This window comes from Cricetulus griseus, chromosome 3 (genome assembly GCF_003668045.3).
Source record: "Cricetulus griseus strain 17A/GY chromosome 3, alternate assembly CriGri-PICRH-1.0, whole genome shotgun sequence".
NCBI classification, from domain to species: Eukaryota; Metazoa; Chordata; class Mammalia; order Rodentia; family Cricetidae; genus Cricetulus; species Cricetulus griseus.
In genome coordinates, this window is record NC_048596.1 from 51,469,444 (window position 1) to 51,487,667 (window position 18,224).

The 18,224-nt window shown below is 48.3% G+C and overlaps 1 protein-coding gene across 1 annotated transcript; it reads right to left on the bottom strand.

Moving 5' to 3' along the window:
• Nucleotides 1-969: 969 nt before the first annotated feature.
• Slc22a8 (solute carrier family 22 member 8) lies at nt 970-17,329 on the bottom strand. The gene is made up of 10 exons (XM_035441590.1): nt 16,997-17,329; nt 6,453-6,556; nt 5,814-5,968; nt 5,143-5,311; nt 3,309-3,432; nt 3,013-3,128; nt 1,933-2,147; nt 1,493-1,601; nt 1,154-1,357; nt 970-1,063 (listed from the first exon to the last, which is right to left on the bottom strand). Exons 1-10 carry the CDS (start codon nt 17,327-17,329, stop codon nt 970-972), a joined length of 1,623 nt encoding a protein of 540 aa, XP_035297481.1.
• Between the last annotated feature and the right edge of the window lie 895 nt (nt 17,330-18,224).

Sequence of the window (18,224 nt, forward strand, 5' to 3'; positions counted from 1 at the left end):
ATAGAAGCCCTAACAAAGGCAGTCTCCTATAGGGTTCTGGAGCTATTTGATTAGCCGGTCTTGGGACTACAAACCCTTGGAGAAGGGTGAAGTGTTTTGTATCTTGATGTTCTACCTTAGCTCTGAAGCAACAGTGCCTAGTGAGGATGGATCAAACCTCAAGCTGAGAGACCACATAAAATCTTCCTCTTAAGGTATTTTGTCATGGTGATAGAGAGCTGACTAATACAGATCTCTTCTCGGGAAATGGATTAGTGCCTGGTGAAATCACTGGAGGGGACCAGCTTTGTGGAGACACCGTAAGAAGATTCTCACCAGACACTGAACACCAATACCTTGACCTTGGTTGGACTTCCCAGCCTCCAGAACTAAGAGCAATGCATTTCTATTGTTTAGGCAATCCAGCCTGTGGTAGTCTGTTATAGCTGCACAGACAGACTAGGATACATGTATGTGTTCACAGCAGCCCAGCTTGCATGCAGCCGAGTGCCCACATCTGTATGTCCAGGCAGTATAGATGGACATGTGTGTGACCACACATGGTGGCCAGCCCTCTTTCTGAAGCATAATGGCCTGAGTTCTTCATTTTGGTTTATTGAAATTTCTTACCAAGGAAAGAAAGATCTGCTAGGGGAATCTCAAGGGAAATGGGGGTGGGGCAATGGAGGAAGGTGGCCAATACAGAAAGGGTAGGTAGAAGAATGCCAGGGCCTGGGCTGCAGAGAGGATGAGTGCAGAGGTGAGTATTGGAAGCCTTATGGCCAGAGCTTTGAACAGGTGAGGTCTGGGTTGTGATCTATGGTGGAGGTGGTGATGGTGGAGATACCTTTACTGAACTCTCAGAAGTTTTTGTTCTAAGAGCGTGGGCCCACCCAGGGTCTCCCCCAGTCTCCAAGGTGCTCAAGGAGCCCTGAAAGGGAACTGCTTGGGATTGGTCTCTGGAGGGCAGGGAAGGTGATTCTGTTGTTCTCAGCTGGGGTCCAATCCTCCAGTCTTCAGAGGGATTGTCTGAAGTGACTTTTCTGCTTCTGGCTCCTGCTTTGATTTCTTGACTTGCTGGTGCCTAGGGACATAGAGTTTAGGAAAAGAATGGAGCTCTGGCCTGTTTGCTCAATGAGGAGTCCCGGAGGCCAGAGGCAGGGAACTAACTCACCAGTCTTCTAAGTCCTCGATAGTCTCTGGCAAGGGCCGGTTGAGGGTCTCAAGTAGAAAGAAGGCGGCACTGCCTCCCAGTATGGCCGTGGTCCCAAAGATGACATTAGGGATGTAGGGTTGCACCTCACCCGTGATTTTCACCAGTGGAGCTATCATACTTCCCACTCGAGCCCACGAGTTACTAATACCCATACCTGTTTGCCTGGGAGGGTTCAGAGAAGGGATTGGCAGCCTGTGCAGAGGGCTTTTAAAGGACAGCCCTGGGACCCTTGGGTAGAGGGCAGAAGGAGAATGCTACAGTTCCACGAGTTAGCCCCTGACCCAGGTCATCACCAACCTGACAACTGTGGGGTAGAGTTCACTTGTGTAGAGGAAGAGGCAGCTGAAGGAACCAGATAGGCATCCTTTCCCAAATACAGCCAGTGCTGTTCTCATGAGCGGCATTTCTGCATGGGAAGGGGTTGGAGGATGGGCCTCAGAGTTCATGAGCACCTGAATGTTCTCGCTCAGTAGCAGACTTTGTCTCTCTTAGTGCTTGATTGCCCAGAAGCTCATATGAAAAAGGGCAGGTGAGAAATAATCCATTTGCTACTCCTAATGTTTTGTTGAGTTGGCCAATTGGATTGTTTTCTAGAAAAGTAACCTGAGCCCCACAAAAAATAGGGATCTGTTTAAAGCCAACACAGTGAATTGAAGGAGAGCTAACAAAGCTGGAATTCACTTTCCAGCTTGTGGTAGCATCTTCCAGAGAGTCCTAGGGTGTCCTCAACCCCTCACCTGAAGGCACCAAGTTGATTCCCAAGATGGCCCCTCCTGCCAGGAGCAGGAGGAAGCCTTGGGTGATGCGCCGGCCCAGATAACTTATGGAGACGATTGTGATGAACTTGGCTGGGATGTCGACCCCACCAAAGATGATCTGGAGTATGTAGATGTTGACTCCAAATTCTTCTACCCCCATAGCCAAACTGTAGTAGGCAAAACCAGTAGAAAACCTGACAGACAGATAGGCATTGGTCAGCACTTGCAGACAAACTGAGATCTCTTCCCATAGTTTCCCTTGGGTTACCAGGGTGATAAATAGTTTTGTTTACTGTGTCAGCTATAGCTAATTGATATAGGCTGCTTGAGTACAGTTGAGTTTGCAAGACTGTGTCTGAGCTCAATGAAAAGTGCCGGGATTGACTGGTCATGTCTTGCATGGTCATGGTCTATGGCATTCATGGCAAAGGTGCCCAAGATTGGCTCCATAGACTAACAGAGACCAGAGGAGGCAGGAAATGATGTTTTTGTTCAGTAGAAGTGGAACATTCAGAGAGGCAGAGGTGAAACTCAAGCTGTGAACAGTGTGAACATAATTCCTCCTCCTCTCTCAGAATTATGGCAAAATGTGGGACAAACTTGATCCTGGGGAAGACTAGGATGGAAAATGGTCTCACAACCAGGTCACAAAAGGTGTGTGGGGAAGATGTAGGATCAGTCAGAAAAGGAAACTTGGCAGATACATAATTGCTTCCTGCAAGTCTGCAGCCTGCAGGGTTAGCTCTGCTCTGTGTGGTTCCAGAGGACAGAGCTAAGCTAGAAGGCTTCAGGCAGAGAGATGCAGATGTGGGGAAAGTTCTGTCACCAGGATGTGCGCTGACGGGTCTAGAGCACCTGCCCTGTGTGGCGCAGTGTGACCTCAGAGGGAAGTAGACACTCTCAGCTGAATATGGGACTTCAGGGAAGGAAGCTTGACTTGGTAGCTACCAGTAGGTATTCCTTGATTTCTCTTGCAGGCACACTAGGCTTTGTCCTGATGGACACCTCCTTGCCCATCAACCCTGTGCAGGACATGGGTAGGGTGAGGGGGCAGGTTACCAGGCCAGGGAGAGACAGAAGGTCACACGGCGCAGGATGGATACCCGGAACAAGTCAGATAAGCCATATTTGATCTTGACTGAGTCGATGTCTTTCTGCAGGCTGAACTTCAGTTCCTTGGGACATAGGAGAAGGAGAGGTGCTGTTATTGGGCCTAGCTGGTGGAAGGGAAGGAGATTCAAGTCTAGTTGTTCCAGACGATGTATTGGGGAACAGAAGGAATACAAGTCAAGGAAACAGAGGCTGGAGAGGGCAGACACATGGTCCTGCCCCAACTATAATCCCTCCCCACCTACCTCTATGGTGATATTTTCCCCCTCCTCCTTCTTGCCATTGAAGGTAGCCACCCGTTGGAGTGTCTTCAGGGCCTTTGAGAACTTTCCAGATAGAACCAGCCAGCGAATGGACTCTGGTACCCACCTGGGGGCCAGAGTCAAAACACAGTGACGCCTGTTCTAGAGTCCCGTTTGAGATGTCTGCATCCAGGGCCATAGGGTAGGAGGCCAAGAAACATGAGGTGCCTAACACATTTTCTGGTAACTTCACATTGGTCCATCTTTGTACATGGGTTGCCTCTAGTTACGACAAATTCCAACATTCTGTACCCCATCTCCTTAAACAGCCTTCCAATGCTTCCAAACCTAGATTGCTGGTTGTTGTTGGATGTCTTCCTTAGCTAAGAGCCCCAGGGACTAGACTAAGGTAGGAGAAATGGGGAGGGGATGGCATACCTGAGGCTGGACAGCTGGGGGGACATTTACTTCTACTTCCCTGGCCTTCCTTGGCATGGATTCCTTCAGGGCCTTTGGAGGGTGGATTTGGTACCTGGCCTCAGACCCCTGATCCCAGCTCATGGACTTATAGCTTCTGTTTCTGCCTTGACAGTCCAGTGAGTCTGGTCTCACTGAGACTGTGAAGGAGTTTTTCTCATGCTCATGGCTGAGCCCAGGGCTCCGGCTTTGTCTCCCTGAGAATAATGACAGAAGTGGCTCCAGTCAAGAAGCCTACCTGTAGGTCAGCCTCACAAAACTTAGGGTAATCAGAAATATCATTCTCATCTTATCTAGAAAAATCTTGAGGCTTCTTAGGATGGGTGAGACCTGCCCCAAGTCACACTGAGCTCTCAGCTATACTCTGCTGTCTGCCCTTTTTGTCTCCCGACTCTGGCTGCTCCCAGGATGAGTACATGTTTCTGTTCCCACTCTCTGGTCTCATCCCCCCCCCCCCTCTCAGATTGCTATTCATTTCTGACAGTTCCATGTTCATTTCCAAGTTGAAGTTCCATCCATCTCAAGTCTGTACTTTTCCATGTAGCCTCCCCTGGGCCTCAATTTCCTCATCTTTGGGTAGGGACAATAATGCTCCCATCAAACAGAGATGCAACTAGGATCAGAGACAACATCAGTGTCCAGAATGGGCTATCCACAGCTTCACAATTTTTCCTTAGAATGTTTGTGACTTCTAGAACTTGGGCTTCAACAATGAGTTATGCAGGTTAATCTGCTGTCTCTCTGTGTGGATTTGGCTTCAACAGGTTGATAATAAGATCTCTGAACACCCTGCTTCTCCCATATAACCAACTCAATTCTCATAGGGTCCAAGGCTGAGGCTCCACTTTGGATATTCTTTTGTACTTTATATCTGAAAACCTTCCAATTCTGTGTAAACTCTCTTTAAAATGTCTTTCAGATTTCTCTCCCAGCATCCTCTAGCCTGCAGACCCCTTCTTTCTGTCCTCGGTCTCACCATGTGGGTCTGTATCTCTGGGCCATTTTATTTTCACAAACAGAACTTTGGATAGGCCTGGCAACCCCACAGAACCTTCTGCCCTTTTCTATCGTACTTCACATGAAGTTGAGGCCTCCCTGGATCTCTGTGCTCATGATGGACCAGGCCCCTCCTATCCATCTCAACTCATGCCCCTTCTTCAGCAGCAGGCATCTCCCAGTGTCCCAACACCTGCCCTTTCCTACAGCATGCCTCAGTACGTGTAACTCTTCTCCCCTGGAGGGCCTTCCTTGACTCTGGCACAAGGGAGCTGGGGACAGATGGTGCTGGATGTTAGGTATGGAGCCCTTATTTGTCCCTGGTGGAATTGGATAGAGAGGAGAACAGAAGAGGGCCACATACCAGGATAACAGGGAGAAGATGAAGAAGGGAACAGATGTTGTTAACTGTAGCCAGCGCCACTGAGGAATGGCATAGGCCAGGCCGGACAGAATGAACTGACCAAAGGTGTAGCAGTACCCAATTGATGTTGATGAGATGGCCCGCATCGAGGTGGGTACCCATTCCACATCTGTGAGAGGAGCCCAAGGACCAGATTAGGGTCTTATCAGGCCCCAGGCAGCTCCCTGTGAATTGGTACCAACTTCTGCCTCCCAGAAGCTACCTGACTTCATCTGATCTCAAGGATTCAATTAGCACCATTTTGCAGATATTGCACCTGAAACCCAAGGACATAGGACTCAAATTTGGGCCTCCATCTTCCCCAGTTATATGTCTCTCCACTGGCAAGTGACTTCCCTTGCTTTGCACCTCAATTTCATCATCTGTACAACAGATGTAATATCACTCATTTCTATGTATCCCAGTGCATAGGATCACATGCCTAGCGGAGTGCCCCGACCCAAGGCAAGCCCTATAGCTTCATAACTGCTGTCATTATGTTCGTGATTGTTGTGAAATTCAGAAGGGTCTTGAGAAACCAAAGGTAGGCCTCTGGATTGAATCTAACCCATTCTCTCAGCTTTGGCCAGTGCTCCCAAAGCCTTTCTGCTCAGGCCCCCACTGTGGCTCACTCAAGATAACGGTGCTCAGACTAATGCCTGAGATGCTGAAGCCACACAGGAATCGGAAGATCATATAGATGGAGAGGCTGGGGCTGAAGGCAGCACCTGAGCCGCTGGCTGCCAGAATTAGGTAGCTCCAGGTCAGGATGGGCTTGCGGCCAAACCTGCAACTCAGAAGAGAGGAAGGGCCAGGTTAGTCACTGTGTATCTGCCAAATTGAGTGACTTTGCAGGCTTTGGGGCAAAGGGCTGAAGACAACCCCCAATCCTCACTCAAGGACCGGGTGGAGCATATAACTCTCTTACCAGACAGAGCCTTGCTGTTAATTGCTGTTTTTCAGCAAGTTTGCAGTAGGAACATTGAGTTAATGAGTTATTTCTTCTGCATCAGCTTAGCTGACTGAGCAGAGGTCATGTATCTCTAAGCAATCCACCTGCCCTGGCTTTATACTATGTAACCACAATCACACTGTGTCTGAAAACCTCTGTTGAGAGGCCAGAAGATTCAAATGAGGACTCCTGGATAAGGGAATAGTATCTGCCCAGAAAGGACCATACTTCTTACCTCTCCCAGCTTTTGCTTCTTTGGGGTACACGGGCAGAACAGAGTTAGGAGGCGATGTACGTGGAATGTGCTCCCAAGCCTCACCTGTCTGACAGTTCTCCAAACACAGGCCCTCCAACCAGTATGCCTGCCATGAAGATCGACTGAGCCATCTCCTTCAGTTTGTTGGAGCTGCATACCAAGTCCCACTGCACAAGATCAAGATAGGGCCATGCCAGTTCAACACAGCCCAGTCCCCCCAGCCATGCTCAGCCTGCACCCGCCCCCACACACACTCATGCATGCACACACAGGCACTCACATGCCTTGGCTTCCCTGAGCTTCCCAAGCACCAATTCTTTCTGCCTATGGGGTTCCTTATGTCCTTGGCCCATGACTGTGTGATGACAACATTCCTCAAGTGTGTGTCACCTGTTGTATAGTTTACAAAGTCTGCTTAGCTGCTCCATTGACCTCTGTACTCTGTCGCTTCCACTGAAAGCCCATCTGTGTCCTGCAGCTCCCAGTCTTCCTTCTCCTTTCTCCCACATTCCAAGGCCAGGGCCTCCACCTGCATCCTTGACCTCACCTCTCCTTCTCTTAAGGTTTACTCTTTTGCTCCCTCCGTCTCTCCGTCCCTTCCTCCCCCCTTCCTCCCTTTCTTTCTCTCCTAACTCTTCTCCATCTGTTCCCATAAACTTCCCTTTCTACACCCCCTCCAGCTCTCTTGAATGAGAAACAACCATTGCTGTGACCCACCCTCTCCACTCATTTCTCAGCTCTGCTCTGGCTGACACACTGAAGCCATGCTCTCCAAAGCTAACCACAGCTTATTTGTTACCAGCACTACAGATCTTCTGCATCCTGACCTGGCTTAGCCCTTGGCAGTTTCCCTACACCTCTTGCTCTTTGCTCCTCCAGTCGGCCCCCCCCCCCCCGCCATCCTCTGGTTTCTTTCTCCCTGCCTTGATCTTTTAGCTTCTCCAGGGCTCCCTCTGGGTCCTTCTCATCTACTTTCCCCAGACACTACCACCTGTTCCTAGGGTTGAGATTACTCTTTATGCCAAAAACCCCAAATCTATTTCTGCAGCCCAGCCTACCTTCTGGTCTTCGGACCCTGGGACTGTGGCCTACTTGAAAACACTACCTGGATGACATCCCATGGACATCCCAGACTTAACAGGACTTGTCCTTCCACTCTTTGTAAGATCCCCCCCCCCACCAAATGGCAGCCCTGGCTTTTAAAAATACTTGCTTTTGAAATTTACATGACTTTGAATTGATGAATCTTAATTATATTACTCGTGTGGAGAACCCGGCCATGTTTTTGGTAAAAGGGCAAAGAACAAATCATGCTACGGAACCCTGTCCATCCCCTTCCTGCTTTATATTTCTTGTGGTGACACATTTAAAGTTTCTTCTTTTAGTTGTTTTGAAATTCAATCCATTATGAGGACTATAGTCACTGTGCTGTGCAACAGAACTCAAAGGTTATTCTTCCCATTCAGCTACAACGGTGTGTCTATCGATGGCTAGCTTTCCTGTGCTCATTCCACACCAATCTCCTCAATTTCTGGCCTCTGACAAATTCAATTCTATACTTCTAAGAACTCCACATGCACAAGAGCATGCTGGTGTCCTCCCTTTGGCCCCACCCTCTTTCTCCTGCCTTGTAGAGGACATGCTGTCCTTGTGCTTACAGATATGCACTAGGGAAACCAGGAATGTTAAACATGCAGGGCTGTCTCTTCAAAGACAGACATATGTAACCTGCTTTCCAGCCAGAAGGCCGGGAATGTATGTAATTAATAGCCTGCTGACCTGTGCTATCTGTAGGTCTAGGCCACACCTGATTCCTCCAGACTTTTATTTATTTAGTTTTTTGAGTCAGAGTTTCTCTGTGTCACTGGCTTTCTTGGAACTTGGTTTGTAGACCAGGCTGGCCTTGAACTCACTGAGATCCACGTGCCTCTGCCTCCCGAATGCTGGGATAACAGGTGTGTGCCATCACACCTGGCTTCCCTCAGACTCTCCTGCTTACTTCACTCATTCTCCCTAGACCAGTGGTGCTCAACCTTTGGGTTGCAACCCCTCGAGGTCAAATGACCCTTTCACAGGGGGTGCATATCGGATACACTGTACATCAGATATTTACATTATGATTCCTAACAGTAGCAAAATTACAGTTCTGAAGTAGCAATGAAATAATTTTATGGTTGGGGTCACCACACCATGAAGAACTATGTCAAAGGGTCACAACATTAAGAGGGCTGAGAACCACTGCCCTGCACCCTAACGCTGAGCATTACTTCTCAGTCAGGCTCTAGAACCCATTTTTACGAAAGAGATCACATGTATTTTACTAAGAGTTTCAGTGCAGTGATGCCTTAAGCTTTATTGTGCATACAGGATTGAGCTAATTGTCACCAGAAAACTTTTTCAAAATTGTGCTGTACTTCAATATGCCTAAAATAAACTGCCTGGGGTCAGACTCTAGAAATTTGAACCAACACAAACTACTGAGTAGTGTTGAAAGGGACTTCTTGCCTCAATTGGATCAAAACTCTGCTAGCCCTGGTGTTTACAGAGACCCCACTCCCACCTCATAGTCATTCACAATCATTTGATCTTCAAGTTTCAAATATATATATAATATATATATGCATGCATATATATATATATATGGAGAGAGAGAGAGAGAGAGAGAGAGAGAGAGAGAGAGAGAGAGAGAGAGAGAGGAGATCTCTTTACATAGTCCTGACTGTCCTGGAACTCATTATATAGACAAAAGCTGTCTTAGAACTCACAGAGATCTACCTGCCTCTGCCTACCTAGTGCTTGGGTTAAAAGTGTGTGCCACCACACCCAGCTTTGTTTTTGAAACTGTATTTTTTTCTGTGCTTTCAATTTGTTTCTTTTGTGTATCGAGTGTTTTGCCTGCCTATGTGTATGTGCACCCTGTGCATGCCTGGTGCCTCCAAAGGTCAGATGAAGAAGCTGGATCTTGTTGGGATGGAGTTATGGATGGATGGATGGTTGTGCTACCATGTGGATGCTGGAAACTAGGTCCTCTGCAAGAGCAACTGCTCCTAACTTCTGAGCCGGTCTTCTAGCCCCTCTATTTTCATTGCAATTGCCTTAATATGGGCCTCACCATCTTGCCTTTTAATGCACAGTGACAGCTGATGTTTACTGAGGGCTCCCCGTACCAGACACTGTCCTAAGTTAAGCTTTTTTTATACTTTGCTTTCTTCAGCCCTCATTACATCTGTGTTATGTTCCCATTTTACAGGTGAGGAAACAGGCTCACAGTAGGTTGCTGTGGTGACAGGTGTATGAGAAGTCTTCCCCAGTGACTTAAATGGCTTTTAGGTTTCTATTTTGCTAAGAATATTCTGATTGCCTCTTGTTGGCTAGGTAAAGACACCCACTTCCCTGCTGAGAGGTTTATAAGGCTGCAGCAGCTACGCTTTGACCTGGCCAACCTGCCTGCTCTAATCTCCTGCTAATCCCAGCACACATTCTTTGCTCCAGACATCCTGAATTACTTGTGTAATGAAGTGAAGAATGTTCCCTGGAAATGCCTCTCAAGAGTGTTTCAGAAATAAAGTGTGGGGAGAGACCCACAGAGCCCAAGGAGTTTTTTCTGACCTTTCTCTTCTGGAAGTGAGACTCCAGATCTTTCAGCTAGCTTCAAGTGAGCCAACATGTCCACTAATCCTGGTAGACATTTCTAACAGTGAAGGGGCCCACATGGTATAGTGTGTCACCAAAGGAGGAAAGGGAGCACAGGAGGAGGTGAGGGCATAGGAAGAGAAGCATGATGGTGGTGTTAGAGAGACTTCTGGTACTTTGTGACATGCCAGCGTAGGTCGTTCAGGAAAATCTCAAGAAAAGACCTACTACTCACATAAATGAGCTCATCTCCTTCCCTTGAAGCAAAAAGCACGCTTCCTGTGTGATGCTGTAGCTATGGGGAGCCATGTGGTTCTTGATAAGGAAATGCTTGTGGCATTTCTACCTCATTGGCTTAAGAGGGCCTCCCTAGGAGCCTGGGCTTGCATGCTTTCTCCTTTCTTTTCCTTTTTTTTTTCTTTCTTTCTCCTTTCTTACGGATGGGAATAGTGATGACTACAGCAACCCCCAGAGCCAAGTACTGAAGATGGCAGAGATGCTGTCAGTCTGGGTCCTAGGATGGCCCTGCAGATCCAACCATCAGTCTGGAATGCTACTTTTTTTTTTTCAGAATTCTTAGAGAAGAAACACTTCTTTATTAGTAATAGTCAAGCCATGACTTACTGTTGAAGCCTTTGTTATAGCAACAAAAAGCTGCAGATGAAAACGGAGTTTGTATCATTCTCCACATCTGCATAAGAGGTTTGCATTCCAAATTCTATGAGGAAAACTGCCTCCTTTGTGAGATGTGTGTGTGTGGTGGGATAGGCAGTATCTAGCACACAACTCGGTCAGCGAGGAGAGAAACCTTCAAAACTGCAGCATGACATCCACTGGAGTAGTGCCACCATCCTTTAGTGATGTTTAGAAGCTCAGAACAAGCACTCTGTGGTTAAATATTAAAAAGAAGATAATTACACTGCAGGTGGATTTCATGAGCGATGAAGCTCATGTATCCCTGGCCACCCTGCCTCGCAACACAAACTGCGGGGTGCAGGTCTGAGACCCTCAGCCATTATGGTTTAGGAGTTAGTGTAGCAAGAAGAGTGGCTGGGAGGTCTCTCAGAGGGTAAGCAGACTGGATGACAGATGTCACCATGAGCCATTTAGGAGGCAGACACAATCAAATCTTGTTGTTTGTAGAGAATGCAGACTCAAGCAATATTTCACCCATGGCCCTGCCCATAAGCATGAGGGAACGAAACAGATTCTCTTCACCTGAAGGTCTTTTGGAGCCAGGTAAGACCTTAGGGAATGTTGTTGCTGGCCCTGTGAATTCTCATATCCCTGATGGAACCTATTTGGGGGGCATGAGGACCAAAGAGGACAAGCCAAGTATCTTGGGAAGCATCAAAAGGACACAAAACATGTGTATTTACTGTGTAAATTTTGTGTATTTTCTGACTGTGTGTGTGTGTGTGTGTGTGTGTGTGTGTGCACATGCATATTTGCATGGGTGTACATGTTTGTTTATTTATATGTGTGTGCCCACACATGTGAAAGCCAGAGGTGACTTCTCTAATTGCTCTCCTCCAGTTTTACCGAACATGGAGCTTTCTGGTCAGCTAAACTGGCTATCAGCTCTGCCTCCTCAGTGCTGGGATTGCAGGCTAGAACTGCTGCGCCCAGCTTTTCTGGTGTTTGGGATGACACTCAGGTCCTCATGCTTATGCGGAAAGCACTTTGCTGGCTGAGTCATCTCTCATGTCCTGGGACAGATGTTTAACGTCTATGTGGTCAGAGTCCTCAGCTGTACCTGGTGCCTACTTCTTGGAGCTGTGAATGACTTAAGGGATGAGAAGTGCCCAGCCTTAAATCTGGAAGATACCATGTGTTCAACTCACAGCAATCATATTTATTATTATTATTATTATTATTATTATTATTATTATTATTATTATTGTCACATGTCCGATGAGCTGTGACATGTGAAGCCACAGATGGGGTATGGTTCTGGAGTTAGGTTCTCCTGGCCCAACAATAGAGCTGTGCAGGATCCTATCTGGATCTGAGCCCAGTGTCATTTTCTATAGAATGGTAGGGATAGCGCTTTACTTGCCTGCTCACAACAGTGGGGAGGGGAAGCAGCAGCTCAGAGACCTGCACACAGAGGATGTCCACTGAGAGAGCTCTGGGACTTAGGGAAGTACCAAATTGCTCTGTGCAAATGATCAAGAACTTTTTACATAATGGCTGCCACTGGGGTTAGGCTGGCCAGAAATGTAGCCAGGGTGAAACTCCTATGTCCTTACTGGGGAGTCAGATCTGAGGCTGAGAAAGAGGTTGAAGCAGAGAGTGCCTGAAGCAGGGCTGAGGGCAGCCAGTCGGGATGTGGATCAGGAATGGGACTGAACACAAGAGACAGAGGAGTAAGTGTCCTGAATCTGGGTAGCCTGGGTATTTGGTGATGGGGATCAGTAAGGTCAGAGGTGGTTGACCAGAGACCCTGCAAGAGTCCTGCCTTGGGTAGAGATCAGGGGCTTCTCGTGGCCCTGGAATCAGGACAGAAAGGTACAAAGCTAAGAGGGAGTCCAGGGGCCTTCAAAAGGTGCACTTTGCTCACGTGAGGCTGGGCCAAGGCCCAGAGGACTGTGGGCTGGCTCAGTGTATGCGGCTGTGAGTTATAGTCCTGGGAACCTAGGGATCAGCATCCAGGCTCCCATACTTCCCAGACATAGAAGAAAGGCCTTTGCTTCCTTTTAATGTCCTAGTTAAAGCTCCTTTGGAAGAGTCTGGATTGCCTCTCTCACATGGGAGGCACAGCCGCATTCTACCTCCCCCCCACCCCAAGCAGATGGAGCCTGTATTTGCTGTGGCTGAGTGAAAAATGCCACGACGCCTGTGTTTGTTCTTGTTGGGTTTGGCCATTAATGTTCCAGTGGCTGGGCTGGGCAGGAGAACCTTCTTGTGGGCTTGTCATGGCTATGTCCCCAGGGAATTAGAACTTAATGCAGAGCTAAATGAGGTCTGACATGGACAAGGGTACAGCCCCTGAGGACTGCTGATCCCCTACAGTGTGCAGACTCCCATCATCTCAAGGAATGGAATGGTGACCCACCGGAAATTAGGCTGACATAAAGGTGAACTGATGCTTGACTGTGTATGAGGCCCTGTTGGTTCTGCCCTTGGTGTGGCTCCCGGAAGCCCACCTGAGGAGTGACCTGGAAAGGAAGCTGCTTCCCAGTGGTCAGTGATACCTCTGTAGATGCAGGAGTAACTTATCCTGTATTTAGCATTGTTTAAGTACCTACTGCATACCTAGTCCTGTGATGTGGCAGATATAGGTGGGAGAGATATTGTCCCTGTCCTGGAGGAGCTACTGAAGGGTGGGGTGGGACATCTGTGGACATGTCAGACCACCCAACTCTCAGTGGGGTGAAGGGTGGACAGTCAGTCTCACGGATTACAGGTCAGGTTCTGTGCAGCCTTAAGGAGCATGGCCTCTAGAGCCCTACCTCAGGGACTTGAATTCTCCACTCTACCCTTTGTGAATGTTGTACCTTGGCTAGTGACCTGTCTTTCAATTTCCTCATCTATGCAAACAAAATAATCAAAGTGCTAAACTCTGAGGGCTGTGAGGGTTAAATGAACTCATGCACACACCTGTATCTACCTGGCACCTGTGAACTCACGCACCATGTTCGTGGTGAGGCCATCTCATTATTCCTTATGAGCCTGCCTTTCTTCCTTCACTGCTTCCTTCTCTACCTTTCTACCTCCTCTTTTCCTCTAATTTTTCCTTTTTTTGAGACAGGGTTTCTCTGTGTAGCTTTGGAGGCTGTCCTGGAACTCACACTGTAGACCAGGCTGGCCTCAAACTCACAGAGATCCTCCTGCCTCTGCCTCCCTAGTGCTGGGATTGTGCACCGCCAATGCCTGGCAAAGATTTATTTATTTATTTTGTATACAGTGTTCTGTCTGCATGTCTCCCTGCAAGCCAGAGAGGGCACCAGATCTCGCACTGTGAACCATCATGTGGTTGCTGGGAATTGAACTCGGGACCTCTGGAAGAGCAGCTAGTGTTCTTAACCACTGAGGCATCTCTCCAGCCCCCTTTTTTTCTTTTTATGAGACAGTATCTTTTTTTTCTTTCCTCCATTTTTTATTTGAATTAGAAACAAGGTTGTTTTACACATCAATCCCAGTTCCCCATCTCTCCCTTCCTCCCCGTAGCCCCCCTCCCAACTAACACCTTACCTAACCCATACCTTTTCTGCTCCCCAGGGAGGATGAGGTCTTCCATAGGGGGGTCTTAAGAGTCTGTCATATCCTTTGGGGTAGGGTCTAGGCCCACCCCCGTGTGTCTAGGCTCAGGGAGTATCCCTCTATGTGGAATGGGCTCCCAAAGTTGAGACAGGATCTTGCTGTATATTCCAGGATGGACTGGAAGTATGTAGCTTAGCCTGGTCTCGAACTTTTGCCTCAGGCTCTCAAATACAGAAATTATGGGCGTGTGCCACCATGCCCAGCTTTTCCTTCAGGCTGTTTGTTCTTTGGGTTTTGTGTTTCTGGAAGTGATGGGTGGTGCCTTTTATACCTTTTCACCATCTTCCCAGACACATAGCAAGCCACACATACACTGGGAAACTTTTGGGTTTATCTTTGGTATCCTATCTGCTCCCACATTTGTTCAGTCAAGAGACCCTCAGATTCTTATTCTCTATTCTCTTCTAGTTTCTAAACCCACCATTCCATCTATCTGTCACCTCCATCCCAGAGTCCTCTGCAGCTCGCTACTAGCTTACCCTGCTGCTAGACTAAAACTCTCCCTACAAGCCACGCTCTATCCTGCAGAATGAGGCTCCTCAGATGGCAACCTGAGCCTGCCACACTCTGTCTGCCACATCCAGTGGCTCCTCATCCCTTGTTACAGAGGCCACATGTTTGCCTTGGTGACCATATCAGGCCCTCCTGCTGTCCTCTCCTGTCCCATGTCCCATAGCCTCCAGGCCTCACTGCTCTGGTCTATTCTTCAGTTTGTGCACCTGTGACTTTGCATTTGGCATTCTGTGCCTTGTATCTGGGGTGTACTGCCTGCTTGGGCTCGCTCCCTACCTCTTCTGTTTTACATTCAAGAGCAAGCATGGCTAACTCCATCAGGACCTTTAGGACCTCCTGGCCCTGTGCTGGTTAGAAGCCTCTTCATCGGGCTTTCAGAATCTTAAGATTATGGAACATTTATTTATTCCTTCCACAAATATTTATTCCTCAAAGCCCCTCCTCTGTGCCAAGTATTACTCCAGGTGCTGGGGACACAACAGTGAATCCATGAAGATTCCACCAAACTACAGGACCCCTAGAGGGGTGCATCTGTGTCCCCTCTAAAGGCAAGCACCTGGAAGGCCAGTGTCTTCCTTGACTCTGTGCTGTGGTCTCAGCATTCTGCACCATAACACCAATGTGCTCAGTGTTTTTTGGATACTTGATGCATTCTGAACACTGTGATTGACATAGACCAGAAAATAATAGATGTGATAGGAAAGAAGTCTAGTCTAGGGGACATGAGTGCAGCAAGTGTGCTATTCAGGAACACAGCTCTGGTGCCCGGTGCTCCTGTTCAGACCTGAGCCTGCTGATTCATGGTGTGACTCGGAGCTCTCTGGGCTCAGTCTTCCCATCTGAAAGATGGGGTTTGAATACTAATTACCTTAGTAGCTGTCAAAAAGATCAAAGGTGTTAACATTTGCAAGGTGTTTAGAATAGTGTCTGGCATATTACAAATGCTTATATAGAATAAATATTTGTTAACTACATGAATAATTATATAGATGGTGTACCCTTGGATTCAAATCCCACCTCTGCCCGCAGAAGAAAGTCAGGGATGAGCCTCCATTGCCTCCTTTGTGAAATGGAGATAAAGAGGCTGCATTCCTTAGTATTTCAGGAAGCCCAGCCCCACAGAGCGGCCACCTAGGAGTGTGTTTGCAAGGCAAAGGTCTTCTAGTGAAGCAATGTTTGGATCTTGTACTCGTGGGGCTCACAGGGAGTCCCTTTATTAAGCCTCCCTGGAATCTATGGCTAAGTCCTCCCTTGTACTTTATACTTAGGGGTTATTTTGCTTTAAAATTCAGCCATGAAACTGACCACGTACACTACATTGAACAATCATTTCTCTTCCCTGGGACTGGGTGCCTCACCCTTAATAGCAACAAGACAGTGTCGGCAAAGCACCCAAATGTGCCTGGCAGTCAGCTGACATTCAATAAATACCAATTCCCATTACCCCATCTTCCTCCTGTCACAGTCTCCTGACTAGCCTGCCAGTTCACTGGAGGATTTTGTTTATCTCTAGTTCCTAGAAACAACAGGTGAGAAAATCAGCTTCTCTAAGAAGAGTGACTGGAAAGTAAAGCCACAGTGTCTGTGTGGGCAACTGATGCCCTCTGGATCTGCTCAGGGGTCTTTCAACCTCTGCTCCCTGAAATCCCTCTTCTACCCCAATGCTTTACACAGGATGGAAGGTCCCTCTTCTTCCTCCTAGTCTGGTTAACCCTTGGTGTTCCAGTCTCAGCTCCAGGGCTGCTTTTTTAGAGGGGCTTCCTGCAATGACCACCCCTTCCTGTCCCTATAATCAGTCTAAGTGTGGTAGGTCACAGTCTAAGGTCACTGCATAGTGTAAGGTAACAAGTCATGTTACACTCCTTCATGTTTTCACCCACTGATGCTATCCAACAAGGTTACAGCACCCCACTAGGAGCAGGAACTGTACATCTTTTGAATCCCCAGAGCTCAGTATTGTGCCAGCCAAAGAACAATCTCTCCATGGATTGTTGAAGGAACGCTTGAGCTCTGAGCATGAAAGAACCAAACCACTCAGCTCCTCTTCATGAGTACTGGAATCCTTCCTTTTTGCCCAGTCCTCTGTCCTCCAATCCCGGGAAGTCTAAGCCCCCTGCCTCTCTTCCTACCAACAAGGGCTGTAGGGTGTATGGGAGAAACCAAGAAAAGGCGAGGGCAGAGGGTGCTGCACATACCTCTGTCACGATGGTGTCTCTGGTGCTGTTGTAGATCCAGCCATTCAAACACGGCTCGGTGGGCCCCTGGGTGTCGTTGGGAAGACTGGCATTGGGCAGATGTATGAAACGGAGACACTTCTCAGGCTTTCCTTTCGGATCCAAGGGGAGCACCCAGGGCCCTACGGAGGCGTTGGGGGGTGGGCGACAGTGGTGGGCAGGGGTGGTGGCTGTGAAGATCTGTAGCAAGTTGTGGTTGGCTATTCCGAGGATTGGGAGGGCCAGCAGGGTCACATGCAGGTACTGGAAGGGGCCCATGCTTCCAACACGGTCCAGAAGCTCAGAGAAGGTCATGGCACCAGGCAAGACGAACCAAAACTGTAGGCAAGGCATCAGGCCAAGAGATGTGTGTGTGTGTGTGTGTGTGTGTGTGTGTGTGTGTGTGTGTGTGTGTGTGTGTACAATATGTAGGCCCATGGAGCATCATAGAACCACAAGCATGTAGATGTATCCAGTTACAAGTATGAACATGCTTGTATGGAGCTATGTCTGTGCGCACATGTAAAGATGTAGAGGTTCTGGTGTGTGGATGTACTCAGCTGCATGAAGGTTTATAGAATACCAGTACTGGAGGTGTGTGTGTGTGTGTGTGTGTGTGTGTGTAGGCACAGAGGTATCTACTGAATGCATACATTTAAGATGCAGCATGAAGTCTGTGTGGATGCAGGCATATGACCCTGTGCTTATATGTTAGAGGTGTGCATGCATGGGGCTGCACAGGCCATATAGTAGGGACCAAGGATCCAGAGTTGGATGTTGGTTGCATAGGTGGGAGGTGGGTGATGGGGAGAATAATGCACATTCCTGTATTGCTCCGTGTGGGCTGGGAAGGACCTCCCCAAGCTCAAAGCCTCCTTGCTGTTCCCTGGGGTGGGTGCCCTGTGCTGGAGTATCAGAAGAGTCCAAGCAGGTCACTGAAGGCACCAGGGGTTTGATCAGTCACAGTGAGGAAGCAGGGCCTGGCTTTGGGGTGTTCTTGGGTGCTAGACTTGGGGGCCTTCAATCCCCGTCTCACCTGGTGGCTGGGGCTGGATCCAGTAGGGCTGGAGGTGGATGTGGTGGTGGCCGTGCTCTGTCCTAGGGTCCGGCAGCCGCTGTGGTAGGACAGCTCAGCTCTAACAGGCTGTTTGTGTCTCCCCTGGGGGCCTTATATAAGGCATAAGCTGTCTCCTGGGCTAATGTTTGACTT

Bases quoted from the DNA above. Each gene is read 5' to 3' on its own strand.
- Slc22a8 (XM_035441590.1), bottom strand. From the start codon at position 17,329: ATGACCTTCTCTGAGCTTCTGGACCGTGTTGGAAGCATGGGCCCCTTC. The intron at 5,969-6,452 runs GTGAGGCTTGGG...TCTGAGTTGCAG, and splicing joins TTTGGAGAACTGTCAGACAG to GTTTGGCCGCAAGCCCATCC. The intron at 5,312-5,813 runs GTGAGCCACAGT...CTCCTCTCACAG, and splicing joins TCTGAGCACCGTTATCTTGA to ATGTGGAATGGGTACCCACC.